The sequence below is a fragment of the Notolepis coatsorum genome (assembly GCF_963971535.1).
Source record: "Notolepis coatsorum genome assembly, chromosome: 2".
Classification (NCBI taxonomy): Eukaryota; Metazoa; Chordata; class Actinopteri; order Aulopiformes; family Paralepididae; genus Notolepis; species Notolepis coatsorum.
The window spans coordinates 63846184-63860338 of record NC_140166.1 but is presented as its reverse complement, the minus strand read 5'-3'; the positions used below and the strand labels follow the sequence as shown (position 1 = coordinate 63860338).

At 43.5% G+C, this 14155-nt stretch overlaps 1 protein-coding gene across 1 annotated transcript in view; it reads left to right on the top strand.

Moving 5' to 3' along the window:
* The first annotated feature begins 10771 nt into the window (after positions 1 to 10771).
* Positions 10772 to 14155, top strand: part of iqgap1 (IQ motif containing GTPase activating protein 1) — a 139386-nt gene continuing 136002 nt past the window's right edge. Inside the window, 1 exon segment of the mRNA XM_084338230.1 lies at positions 10772 to 11097. Within this exon segment, the coding sequence (XP_084194356.1) occupies positions 11052 to 11097 (46 nt within the window). The 5' untranslated portion in view covers positions 10772 to 11051.

The window sequence follows — 14155 nt, the reverse complement described above, 5'->3', positions numbered from 1 at the left end:
CAGTGTTGGGCAACCTAGCCAGGCATAGTACTAACTTACTATCATATACGTTCTATCAAGCTCACAAACCAAAATCACACTGTGGCAAATGGTTTTGCTGATTTAAGTTCCCAACAACCGATGAAAAAAAATTTAAAAGAATTCAAACGTGAAAAAGAATTGAGAAACGTTAGTGTTTTACAATGTAAATATTAGCTTGATATACGCCATTAAAGCCAAACCGCTTGTATTTCTGAAGATATATTGGATGCATTGGTTGTGAGGTCGTATATAAAATAAAGAGCATTCTTGTTCCAAAAGGAACAGTAATTCGTGAACGCTTGAGATAACGGAACAAAGTGGAAGATGAAAGGGGTGAATCTCTTCCTTCTAGGGCCGCCGGGACCCATCCCGTATATTGGGCTAACTTGGCTCGTCCCGTACGGGACTTACCTTGTCCCGTATACTGACTGTCAGATTCTCTGATAAGGAGGAGAGGACAGCGCCATGTTGTTTCAGAACCAGCGCCGTTTGGTGTGTAGAATACTCTCGCTTAGGAAGAATTGGGTCTCATTCACCGAGGACTTAGGACAAAAAGGGCTTTCTCTTAGGGCCATTTGAGACCTTTTCAGGGGCGATTTTGGGATTCACCAACCGTCCCAATAAAACATAATTTATATTATAATTAGGGATGTCCCGATCCGATTTTCCGAAGATTTTTTTTTACTTTTTTTTTTTATTCAACAAACATGACCATGTTCACGTCTTAAACTCATACTGAGGCCTTAGTTTTGGTTTTAAATTGCATATCATCATTCATTTATTTATTGTCACACAGCAGAAAGATTTTGCCAAAACAAACGCATTTCCTTTGATTTAATTATACATCAAATGATTTATGTCAAGGATTGCAATGCCTCGCTTGAATGAAGTTAACTTTTCACCTGGATAACGTCAACATTCAGGGTGAATGTAATGTGAGAAATTGGGATAATAAAAAAAAAATATATATATATATATTTTATTTTTTCAAAAAAATGTATTATTTTTTTGATCGGATCGGGAAAGATCGGTATCGGTAGATACTCAAAATCACATGATCGGGAGCAAAAAAATGTGATCGGGACATCCCTAATTATAATATATTGTCTATATTCATGTCTTGCTCGAAAAGGTCTCAAATGGCCCTAAGAGAAAGCCCTTTTTGTCGTAAGTCCGTTGGTGAATGAGACCCAATGTCATTTGACCCTTTCATTTTACCATAAGCCTCCAGAAAACTAAACGTCAAGATGAATCTTCCAGATGTTGTTTATTTCACAGATATGTTCCCTGCATCCTGTCAAATGGTTGTGTTTGCTGTGATGTTGCTGATTTTGAGTGATTGTCTATAAAGGAACAAGAACCTTGAGAGAAACTGCTCGTATGAGTTGTATAAGTGATTTAAATAAGAGATTCCGCTCTGACGACTGTTGTGAACCATGCTCAGGGTACAGACAAAACAATGGAGACCACACAAGTACTTGAGGATTTAAAGAAAAGTAATTTAATTAACCTATGAAAAAAATTATTAAAGTGAGTGGATCAGTAATATCAGTGATGTAATGAATGAAAACTTTATTTAACAGATTGCAGAATGGGTACAATACAGTACGGCTCAATACACACAATTGTTAAGGGGATGCAGACCAGAGAAAGACTTTCGTCTTGTTTACATCAGGGTCCCCCATTTTCAATTCATAGTGACATTTATGACATACATAACACAACATACATGACATCATGACATTTATGGCATAGGGACATACAGGTATATAGTACTGTGAGTGCATGGATGAGTCAGTGTGTGGTGTGTGCAACTAATGAGGTGAGAATAAAACAAACAAAAAACTCATGGCCAGCTTGCAGGAGAGAGAGACAAAATGGAGAAGCCAGTCCTTATAGCCTTTGAGCTCAGGTGTGACTCCTCCCGAGTCCTGACACACCTGAATAGGTGTGTCTGTGATTGCCAGGCTGTGAATGACAGACAGGTTTATGATATCCCTTAGTCAACCTGTAGGAGAGGGGTGGTGGGGTTGTCACACACCCCCGCGTAAGAGCGGAGACCAAAGTGGTACTCCGCAAAAATGTACACTTTACACTATAACAAAAATATCAAACGTTTAAACAATTTTACTTTTAAGTGCTACCGAAATCCCGATTTCCCAACAATAATTTACTGTCCTACAACCAACACCATCCCTACATCACCTTCGGTTTTTAACCGTTTTATTGTCGTACATCCAAATGTATGTAACTTCCACCATCCCTACCAACACTCCACTCCTCTGCAACCTTGGATCCTAGGAGCATTTTAAGAGAGAGAGAGTAAAAGAGAAAAACAGAGGGACAGCAGAAGCACAGATAGACAAGAACAATTATGTATTAATATTATATATATATTATACGCAAGAGAGCGTCAGCAATTACATTTTCTGTGCCTTTGATATGGTGAACATCTAAATGATAAGGCTTCAAAAAGGTGAGGGGATTGTGATGTACTGTGTATACCACTGAAGGTATTGAGTACAAAAGGAGTCTAAAAAGAGAGTATATACATTTGAGGGGAAAGAAACTACATGGGGGGGGGGGGGCGTAACTGTACATTGGGGGGGGGGGGGGGGGTTGGGTTTGGACATTTACAGGGGCCAGTTTTGAATTGCAGTCTCCCGTAGGTGTTCTTTGAGAGTGGTTTTGAAAGTGGGTAGTGATTCACATTCCTTTACAGCTTTGGGTAGGGCGTTCCACATTGATGTGGCATAATTGCGAAAACGTGTTTAGTCCCTTGTTTGAGCCGAATCTGGGTTGAACATGATTTGTGGAGCTCCCTCTGGTGTTGTGATTGTGGTATTCACTGACCTTTGGGAAGTATTTCGACATGTACATGGGTACCTTGGTCGTGTAGTGTATCTTGTAGACCAGGCCCATTGCAAGTTGCTGTACTTCTCTTCGGTTCAAATAACAAACTCAGCAAGACCGACGGCTTCTCAGTTACAGTGGGTGACAATATTGTCACAAGGAAAGACGAAATTAACTACCTGGGTTCCATCCTAGAGGCAAATCTTTCCTGTGACAAAATGGCATCCAATGTAATAAAAAAAGTCAACCAACGAACTAGATTCTTGTACCGGATCTCCTCTCTGGTAAACAAGAATACCCTGAAGACTCTGGCAGGAGCACTCATTCAAGGGTACTATGACTATGCGTGCACCTCATGGTACCAAAGCACCTCAAAGGCGCTTAAAACAAAATTACAAACATCACAAAACAAACTGGTCAGACTACTACTTGACCTGAACCCCAGAACCCACCTCACCCCTGCCCACTTTGACAACCTAGGATGGCTTAGAGTAGAGAGAGACACCAACTCAAAACAAGTCTTCAGAGAAGGGGCCGGCTACGTGGCGTAGTGGGCAAGGCGCTCGCCACGAATACTGGAGACGCTGGGCTCCACATTGCTTTCAGTTTAGCTGGTCGTCCGTACTAATACACATTGGCCGTATTAGGGGGTGGGAAACTGATGGGTGGGGATCGGGCGTTGTGGACAGCGACTCCTACAGGTCGGTTGGTGCGCCTGCGCAGTAGAATCAGGAAGTGTCGGGGGCAGCGTGAGCCTTCCACGCGTTACTCCTCGCCACTGAGAGATCGAGCTGCGCAGGTGAAAAGATGCAACTGCTGTTACCTCAAGTATCGGAGGGGACTCGTGCTATGTATGACTTAGTCCACATTGCAGCCGGCTTGTGGGAGGCAAGAAACAGCGTTTGTGACAGGGGAGGGTTGAATTGGATGATACGAAATTGGGATGGGAAAAAAAAATAAAAAAAATGGGAGAAAAGGGTCAGATTATTGTTCCTGAACCAATTCAGGGTCGCTTTCACATATAGTTTGGTGGACTCTGTGCGATTCGGGGGGAGGGGGGGGGGGGTGACTTTCGGTTTGCTTTCACACTGCAATTTGTCGAGTGCACCAAACTTTCTGAACAATGTCACGCAAAAAGATAAGTGATTCAGTCATGTGTCTGATCATAGATAGTTTATGTGTGTCAGGATCCGCTTCCACAGCCTGGTCCCATTCCCCCTCCGTTTGCCCAGGCTGGTCCCATTCCCCCTCCAGTCCAGAGAGCCTGCCCTACACCCCCCTCTAGTGGAGTGTTCCCGCTACTCCCGGGACTCTTTCCGTTACTCCCGTTCCTGCCACTGCTACTGGCATTTAATGTGTGTATTCTCCTTATGTCCTTAATGTTCAATGTATTCTTGTCTTTGTTACCCACTCTGTTCCCTGGTCTGGTCTAGTGTGTTGTCGTTTGTATTTGTATATATTGTTATTCAGTCCTGTCATGTTATGTATTTGTAGCAACCTGAAAAATGCCTATTATTCAGATGTGCTGACTTGCCTTTTATCTCCCCTTTGTGCACCAAGACATTCTAATTAGTTTCCATTAATATTCCCTCGAACAATGACGCAGGCTCCTCCTTGGTCTACTCGCTGGAATATGGATTATGAACAGTATCGCTGGACCATATTCACTCACCCAGCCTCCCTGTGTGGCTAGTTGGCGACCAGCAGGGGGCGGTGGCAGGCAGAGAGCGTACCAGAGAGCCGGCGGAGCAAGTAAATGGGGACGGAAGAGGGAAGGAGACTCTCTTCGGTGTGGGATGTAGCCATGAACAGTCGCAGCTACAACGGGAGGTGCTTTGGAATAGCCCCGTGAGAGAAGTGAGCCAGAGAGCCCCGCCGGAGCGAGCGGCGGGTGACGAGACATACTTGCTAGTGACGGGTTATTCTAGAAGCATCCGTGATAGTGCGTGAGTAAGAGAAACCGACCCAAGGACTAACGTCCATAGATAGCGTGGTATAGTAGCAGTGTGTCCGGTATAGTTAGCATGCTGCTAACGGCTATATAGACTCCAGTATACCCCGGGCGCGAGGCGCTGAAGAGACCGGTGGTGTAGTCAGCCACATTGCGTGACAGTATAACCGTATAGCAGAAGGGTGGGCAAGAGTATTGCTGCGCGCCAACCCAGCACCGGCTGTCAGCAGCCGTCTTCACCGGCGTTCTGCATCTGCTCTGCACCGGCTGTGTTCAGCCAGCACGGGAGTCGTCCCGTCCAGCAGAGGTCGCCATCACACAGCACGCGCTCTCAGCCCACCACTGCCCCTGCTCCAGCCCCGCTTGCTGGCGCCCATGACGAGAGCGTTCGACGCCATCTTACTACCTGGACGGTGGTGACGCGGCGAGGCCGCCATTATGGTTGAGTACAAGAGGGCTTCGATGCTCTGGATCTATTACACAGTGTGCTGCGGCCTACGGGTGAAGCTAATGGTTGCTAACCATAGTCCACAGGGGTACCCCATACACATTACATGCCGGCATTAGCATAGGACTTTTGTTCTGGTACTGTGGGCCCACATTTTTGAGTTCTTTTGAGTGTGATAAAGTGTATGGTTTGATTGACTCATGCCTCTTAACTTCCCGTCTTGTTCCAACTGTTTCTCCCTGGGGTCGAAGGTATTATTGTATAAGTGCTATATATGTTATTATTCTAATTATTAGTAATTAGGAATAATGATAGTGTATGCCATTTGACTCATTGCAGTAATACTTGTCACTGCCCAGTATAATTAATACTAAACAACTAAGACGGGAATTGTTGTGTGTGCGTGTCCATTCCTGTGCCCAGTATTAACTCTTTTGGTGTGGGTAACGTATATATGATTGACCCCTTCCTACCCAACTCTCCCCTTTTCATTGTAAGGTTTCTAGTGGTCATCAAGGGAGGGTACTGCTTGCGGGAGGGACGAATCCATTTAGGCATATCAGTCACTAGGTGTGGGAGGGTTAAAGGAGGTATTCAGGGAAGTGAGAGCGAGTTGGGGAGTACTGCTGACCGCCCCGGAGAGGCGAGGAGGACCAGAGTACCAAACCAGGTTGGTAAATCCCGGGCCCCATTCACTCCCACTACCGGGTCCCGGTTTGACGCTCCAGGCCCAAAGACGAGGGTGCAGTCAGACGGAGCTCTACTGTGTCCAGCTACCTTGTGACTGCCAGCAACCGTTCCCACGAAGCAGGGATAATCCACCCTGCTACATATTGATGTCAGCTTGTGTGTTTGTTCCAGGTGTGTCTTGTTAGTGATTAGTCTCCCTATATATCCTGTCCTTCCCTGTCACTCCCCTGTCGGTCCGTTGTCTTATCCTATCTTGTCACATCATTGTTATCATTATCAATGTTGTGGTTGTGATTCCACGTTTCCTGTACCCTGTAGTTTCGGGTTTTCGTTTATTCTCTGCCAGCATTTGCTGAGGTACTATTCTTGTTTTGATTTGTAGTTTGAGCCTTGTGAAAGAACAAGTAAAGCCTTTTGTCAACTACATCCCGTTGTGTCCTGCCTGTCTCTCTACCCTCGTCCTGTGATTGCTATTGGGTCCACACCAACACCAAATCATTACAGAGTGTAGATATAGCTATGTACATTTCCCTCCCCCTTGTATGTATATATATTTACTGTTAGGATCTGTTTAACAGTACTGTATATTTGCATATCTTGTATGTCACAAATGTAACAGTACTGTATATCTGTCATAAATGTCATGATTCGATGTTTATATCTGTATGTTGTGTATATCATAAATGTCCATATGAATTGAAAATGGGGGACCCTGATGTAAACAAGACGAAAGTCTTTCTCTGGTCTGCATCCCCTTAACAATTGTGTGTATTGAGCCGTACTGTACTCACTGTACCCATTCTGCAATCTGTTAATAAAGTTTTCAATCAATCAATCAATCACGCAATCGAAATGGGCGCTCGTCTATTCTATTGGATATATAGAATCCCAAAAACAGGCTTCAGGGACAGCTCTACAGCGCACACACATACACACACACCACATTATTCTGCGAAGCAGCCCAGCCCAGCGCACACACATACACCACATTATTCTGCGAAGCAGCCCAGCGCACACACACACACACACACACACACACCACATTATTCCCCGGAGCAGGTAATTTATAAGCCTGCTATTCTATATTCTATAATAATATTTCAAATTGCATTTGTCCGGATGGGAGAATTCATTACTGTATCTACAAAACCTTCTGTTTAATCATCTTCCCTTTATCTATTTCCTTAGATTATTTGTACACATGATCTCAAGAAGGTACTGAATGAGCTCAGTGGCCGTTTTTAATGTTTGGTCATTGTTAGCATGGTGTTATTCACTGTCAAAGATGCAAAGAAAAATCATAATTTATATTCTCCTTTGTTTCATCACAATTTAAGCAAGCCTAGTAATAGACACAATATTTCTGACACTGGGAATACATTCACTGAGGTCCATAGATGTCTCTAGATACCAAGAATATGCAAATGGCGCTTGTAGAAGTGGAGCTATATTCCATTTACTTAGGTATGTAATTTTTGGCGGATTTTCAGAAAATAGGCTCCGGGCTTTAATACACACTCCATTTACAAGACAATCCTGGGCAAGACCCCACCTTATCTTTCCTCCCTGCTCCATCTATTGTATAGCAGGGAGGAAAGATGTATGTATTCCTGTTGGGGCCTCTTGGAGTTGGACCAGATCCACATTGTAAATAAGAAACCTGTTCTTTTTTTTTTTGTATTTTATTTTTTTATTATTTTTTAAACAAACATATAAACAAACATGACAACACACGATAAGATATACAAGCATTAATTGTCAGGGCACATCCAATGAGATCACATTTTAGTTAGTTGTCTTATATAAGATATACCCCTAATACCTGTTATCTAAAAAAACCTACACACATATGCTCAGCTCGAACCCCCCCCTCCCGGACCCCACCTTGAGAAGTACCTCCACTATCCCTCGCACCTAACCAGACACTACCATTATAAGCTAGCTTTTATTCTCTCCACCACTTCTAACCACATTGACATTTTGGATTCATTGAGACCCAGAATTCTTGCTGTAGATATTTCATGGTAAATTACATTGAGATATGTAAGATACCAAACTTTACGGCACATTTTTTCCGGTTGAAACCAGCGTGATGCGATCAGCTTTTTGGCTACTGTGATACCCGATAAAACCAATCTCTTTAGCTGTGGATTCACTGCAAACTCAAAAACATCATTCAATAGTAATACCGAGGGGTGTACAGGTATATTCCAAGATACGAGTTTTGATATTTGTTGGGTCACATCTTTCCAGAATGCCTTAACTGGTGAGCAGTCCCAATACATGTGCATAAATGTCCCTTCGTCCCCATTTGTACATTGGGTGCATTTGGAATCTTGTTTAAGCCCCATTCGGCACAGTCTTATAGGAGTCAAGTATGTCCTGTGAATATAGTTAAGATTGATTTGTTGATGATCCGGGTTCCTTGATGTAAGTCGGACATTTGCCTAGGCTCCTTGCCAATCAAAGTCATTTTCCAGGTCTGGTATATCCCTCCTCCAGACAGAGTCAAGTTGGAGGGTTTCATACGAGGACGTTAGTAATTGATGATAAAATTCTGAAACAAAACCTCTCGATGTCTCTCTTGCGTAGAAGAATTTGTGGTATCTGTGGTGTTCAATTGGTCTGTCTAATGGAACACTGTGAGACTTCAAACATAGCTCTAACTGTTTGTGAAAAAGCCATGTGGACTTGGTGAGATAAAAAAAATTGCGTATTTCTTTATCACTACAAAAACCCTGTTTGTTAAAAACATCCCCTAATGAGTGTATGCCTTGCTCTTCCCATATAGGGAATCTTATAGGTCGTTTACCAATTAAGAGTGCATTGTTATTGAATAAGGGAGTATGATTGTGCCATTTTTGTGGGTTAGGATTTTTTTTTTTGTGATTCACGCCATATCCGGATCGCATGAGTAATTATGGGGCCAAATTTTCGTTCACAGTGCTTGATTGGTAGTTTAGTGTATGCTATGTCCTTCAGTCTATGTGGGGCTACTATGTTTTCTTCTATTTTTCTCCAGGATGCTAATGCTTGGGAGTCAAACCATGTTGTCAATGGACTTAATGTGTACGCCTTAAAATATAGGAAAAAATCTGGAAATGCCATGCCACCATCTGCTTTAACGGTAGCATTGAACTGAAGAAGTTGATTTTAGGTAGTACATCCATCTTAACTATTGATATCCGTGCTTGTACTGTGTTTTTAAGTTTTGCCCATCTATCAAGGTCGTCTTTGATTTTGTTTTGGATTTTTGTGTAGTTGTGCTTCACCGTTTGTCTTATGGTAGGGAATATTTCCACTCCCAAGCATCTGAAATGTTTTACCATCGGTATCTGTCCTGGGAGGGTTGTATCTTTTTTTGCAGGGGTGTTAAGTGGAAGGAAAGCCGACTTCGGCCAATTTATCTTAAATCCCGATAAATCACCAAAGTCCTCAATCAACTTGAGCAGATGAGGCAATGTGGTGTTGGGGTTTTGCATGAACAATATTACATCGTCCGCATATAAACGAATTTTTTGTTGTGTGCCCTTGATTACGATTGGTTCTATGGATTGGGATTGTCTTATATATTGTGCTAAAGGCTCTAATGATAGATTGAACAGTCCGGGACTAAGAGGACAACCCTGTTTGGCAGAGCGTGATACCGGAAATATTTGGGAGATGATTGTGCCTGTTGTAATCATGGCCGATGGGTCTTTGTATAATACTTTAATCATATCGATGAATCCTTTTCCTAACCCCATCCTTTCTAGCACTGCCCACAGATAAGAACCCTGTTCTTAATGTCTTATCTGACAAAAAATAAAAGGTAAAATAAAATAAAAAAAACTAGTTACACTGCTGGCCAGTATGACTTACTACCATAGTGTCTTTATACCTGTATCACTGTACATATTAATACTACAACTATGTACTTACATCTGATTAGCACTATTACTCACAAGTTCTTATTTATTTTATACTGCTTTATTATATATTGCTGTTGCACTTTACTGCTACATTTGCACTCTGGTTGGATGCCACACTTCTTTTTGTTGTACACTGTACTTGTGCTGTATGATGAATTGACAATACATTTTAATCGAATCTAATCTAATGTTTGGTGTAAATGTCCTAACCAAACCCCCTCCAATGTACAGTAAATGTCCACTCCGTCTAACCAAACCCCCTCCAATGTACAGTAAATGTCCTAACCCAACCACCTCCAATGTACAGTCCCCCCCCCCAACCCCACCTACCCAACCTCCTCCAATGTACAGTTTCTTCGTCAAATGTATACTCTCTTTTTGTATCACAAACAGTACTGTATTTGTAAATCTGGTATGTCATAAATGTATAGATGTAGCAGTACTGTCTATCTGTATGTCATGTATGTCATATATGTTATGATGAATTGAAAATGGGGGACCCTGATGTAAACAAGACGAAAGTCTTTCTCTGGTCTGCATCCCCTTAACAATTGTGTGTATTGAGCTGTACTGTACTGTACCCATTCTGCAATCTGTTAATAAAATGTTCAATCAATCAATCAATCAATCAATCAATCTAATCTAATGTTTGGTGTGACAGAAGCAGAGCCCCAGGTGGCCTGCAGAGGGCGCTGCCGGTGGCTCCTCACAGGAGGAGTGAGCAGAGAGAGAGAGAGAGAGAGAGAGAGAGAGAGAGAGAGAGAGAGAGAGAGAGAGAGAGAGAGAGAGAGAGAGAGAGAGAGAGAGAGAGAGAGAGAGAGAGAGAGAGAGAGAGAGAGAGAGAGAGAGAGAGAGAGAGAGAGAGAGAGAGAGAGAGAAACAGGAGGAGTGAGCTTACTGTGAGCAGAGGGAGAGAGAGAGAGAGAGAGAGAAGTGAACACACCCTGCAGTGACATCAGTAGAGAGTTGAGTCTGTGAGGAAGAAGAGAAAAAAAGTTTGGGGCTTTTATGAAACTGTGCAGAGAGAGAGAGAGGAGGAACAAGGAGCCGTGGTTCTCCTGAACTGTCCCCAGAGCAGAGCAGACGACAGAGGAGACGGTGAACCAGACACTGGCAGCAGAAGTTCCCCCTGATCTCAGATCTGTCTGGAGGACAACGACAATAATCCACAGAGAAGATGTCCACTTCTGACGAGGCGGACGCTCTCAGGCCCAGATACGGCTGTAAGTAAAGTATAACTCCTAACAAACTAAAAGTTACACTACAAACGTGTAATATGGTGTGTTTTTTATTAATGAAACAGAGTGAATCCTCGACGTGTCTCTCTCTCTCTCTCCTAAATCTCTGGAGGAGAACTTCCGCGTTTTCAGCGACTCATGTTGTTTTACTATATTTCTGTTCTTCCGAATGATCTTCTCCTCCTCAATGCGTTCCTCTGTTCCTCTGCTGACCCCCCCCCACCTCCAGACCAGCCTGGTTATTAATAATAATAATAATCATAATCATAAACTTTATTTGTATTGCAGCACCTTTCATACAGAGAAACTGCAGCTCAAAGTGCTTCACAACAGAAAAAAAGACATAACATGAGCACATAAAGTGCAGACATATAAAATCACAGTTTTTTTCTTTTACATTAGGATCTAACAACATCCCAGCAACAGGTTACCTTGTTTATTATGGTTTGATTCAGTTTTAAATATATATATATTTGAACTGGATCTCCTCCTCAATGCTTCCCTCTCTGTCCCCCTTGCTGCTGATCTCAGGGTTTACCTGTTGAGTCGACGCTCCTCCTAAAAGACCAAGAACTTTTTGGAAAAAGTAACGACTCCTCGATTATGACGCATCTTTTTTTTTATCATGATGGCGTTAACCTTCTGTAGTGTGGCAGTGAAAGAAAGGGTTAACCTTCTGTAGTGTGGGTGTGGCAGTGAAAGGGTTTTAACCTTCTGTGTGTTGTTGCAGTGAAAGGGTTAACCTGCGGTCATGTGGCAGTGAAATGGTTAACCTTCTGTGTGTTGTTGCAGTGAAAGGGTTAACCGGCTGTCGTGTGGCAGTGAAAGGGTTAACCTTCTGTAGTGTGTGTGGCAGTGAAAGGGTTAAGTGTCGTTTTTTAAGCTGAAGGGTTGGCTTTGTATTTAATTACGATAGAAACAGTGTGTAACAGGCTTAATGATAGGTGTGTCTGTCAAGGCTCCAGATTGACTCAATGGAAAGTCACTCAGATGGAAAAAAGAGTCCTTTGTATACCGCACCCCCCCCCCCCCCCCCCATCCTCCATCCAGACCCCAGAACCAGGCTTCTATTTTCTGGGTTTTTACTGTGTCACACACACACGCACACATTGTCTTTATTCTATTAATAAAGCCCTCTTTCAGGACCCCTACACTGTGAGCATCACCCCTTACTCTCATGGTGATGAATTGAAAATGGGGGACCCTGATGTAAACAAGACGAAAGTCTTTCTCTGGTCTGCATCCCCTTATTAACAATTGTGTGTATTGAGGCGTACTGTATTGTACCCGTTCTGCAATCTGTTGTTAATACAGTTTTCAATCAATCAATCAATCACTTCTGGAAGCTTAGAGACCGCTTATCAATTCCTGCGACAGCCTCTCTCTCTCTGTCCAGTGCTACTCCAAGCTGCCTCTCTCTCTCTCTCTCTCTCTCTCTCTCTCTCTCTCTCTCCAGTGCTACTCCAAGCTGCCCCTCTGCCAAAGCCAAACAAAACAGAGAAATCGGTACATTACGGAAGGAATTTCTTGTACAGTCTTTATGGTGGTTGTATTCCATTGGATGTCCTTTTCTTGTCACAGCAGCTCACAAATCTGGCTGCTGTGTTTGCACATTCTTGTATTTCTCCCAGTAGGTATGGGAGTTTTTTGAGTTATTGTCCATGTTTTCAAAGTCTCTTTGGGTGTTTGCAATTTGTGGGAAGTATATGTCTCTGATGTCTTGGTATAGTGGGCAGGTTGAAGTATATGTCTCTGATGTCTTGGTATAGTGGGCAGGTTGAAGTATATGTCTCTGATGTCTTGGTATAGTGGGCAGGTTGAAGTATATGTCTCTGATGTCTTGGTATAGTGGGCAGGTTGAAGTATATGTCTCTGATGTCTTGGTATAGTGGGCAGGTTGAAGTATATGTCTCTGATGTCTTGGTATAGTGGGCAGGTTGAAGTATATGTCTCTGATGTCTTGGTATAGTGGGCAGGTTGAAGTATATGTCTCTGATGTCTTGGTATAGTGGGCAGGTTGAAGTATATGTCTCTGATGTCTTGGTATAGTGGGCAGGTTGAAGTATATGTCTCTGATGTCTTGGTATAGTGGGCAGGTTGAAGTATATGTCTCTGATGTCTTGGTATAGTGGGCAGGTTGAAGTATATGTCTCTGATGTCTTGGTATAGTGGGCAGGTTGAAGTATATGTCTCTGATGTCTTGGTATAGTGGGCAGGTTGAAGTATATGTCTCTGATGTCTTGGTATAGTGGGCAGGTTGAAGTATATGTCTCTGATGTCTTGGTATAGTGGGCAGGTTGTTAAGAAGTGGAGCTCTTAGTGGGTGCATAGTCTGTCTTCGCTTGGGAGCCAGGTCTGCCTATGGCGGCCTTTCTCGATGGCTCGGCTGTGCTCGCTGAGTCTGTACCTAGTCAAGGATCTTCTTAGTTTTGGGTCAGTCACAGTGCTCAGGTATTCTGCCACAGACGTTTATTCTCTCTCTCTCTCTCTCTCTCTCTCTCTCTCTCTCTCTCTCTCTCTCTCTCTCTCTCTCTCTCTCTGTCCAGTGCTACTCCAAGCTGTCTCTCTCTCTCTCTCTCTCTCTCTCTCTCTCTCTCTCTCTCTCTCTCTCTCTGTCCAGTGCTACTCCAAGCTGCCTCTCTCTCTCGCTCTCGCTCTCTCTCTCTCTCTCTCTCTGTCCAGTGCTACTCCAAGCTGCCCCTCTCCCGCTCTCGCTCTCGCTCTCTCTCTCTCTCTGTCCAGTGCTACTCCAAGCTGCCTCTCTCTCTCGCTCTCGCTCTCTCTCTCTCTGTCCAGTGCTACTCCAAGCTGCCCCTCTCTCGCTCTCTCTCTCTCTGTCCAGTGCTACTCCAAGCTGCCCCTCTCTCGCTCTCTCTCTCTCTGTCCAGTGCTACTCCCTCTCGCTCTCTCTCTCTCTCTCTGTCCAGTGCTACTCCAAGCTGCCCCTCTCTCTCTCTCTCTCTCTCTCTCTCTCTCTGTCCAGTGCTGCTCCAAGCTCTCTCTCTCTCTCTCTCTCTCTCTCTCTCTCTCCCTCTCTCTCCGG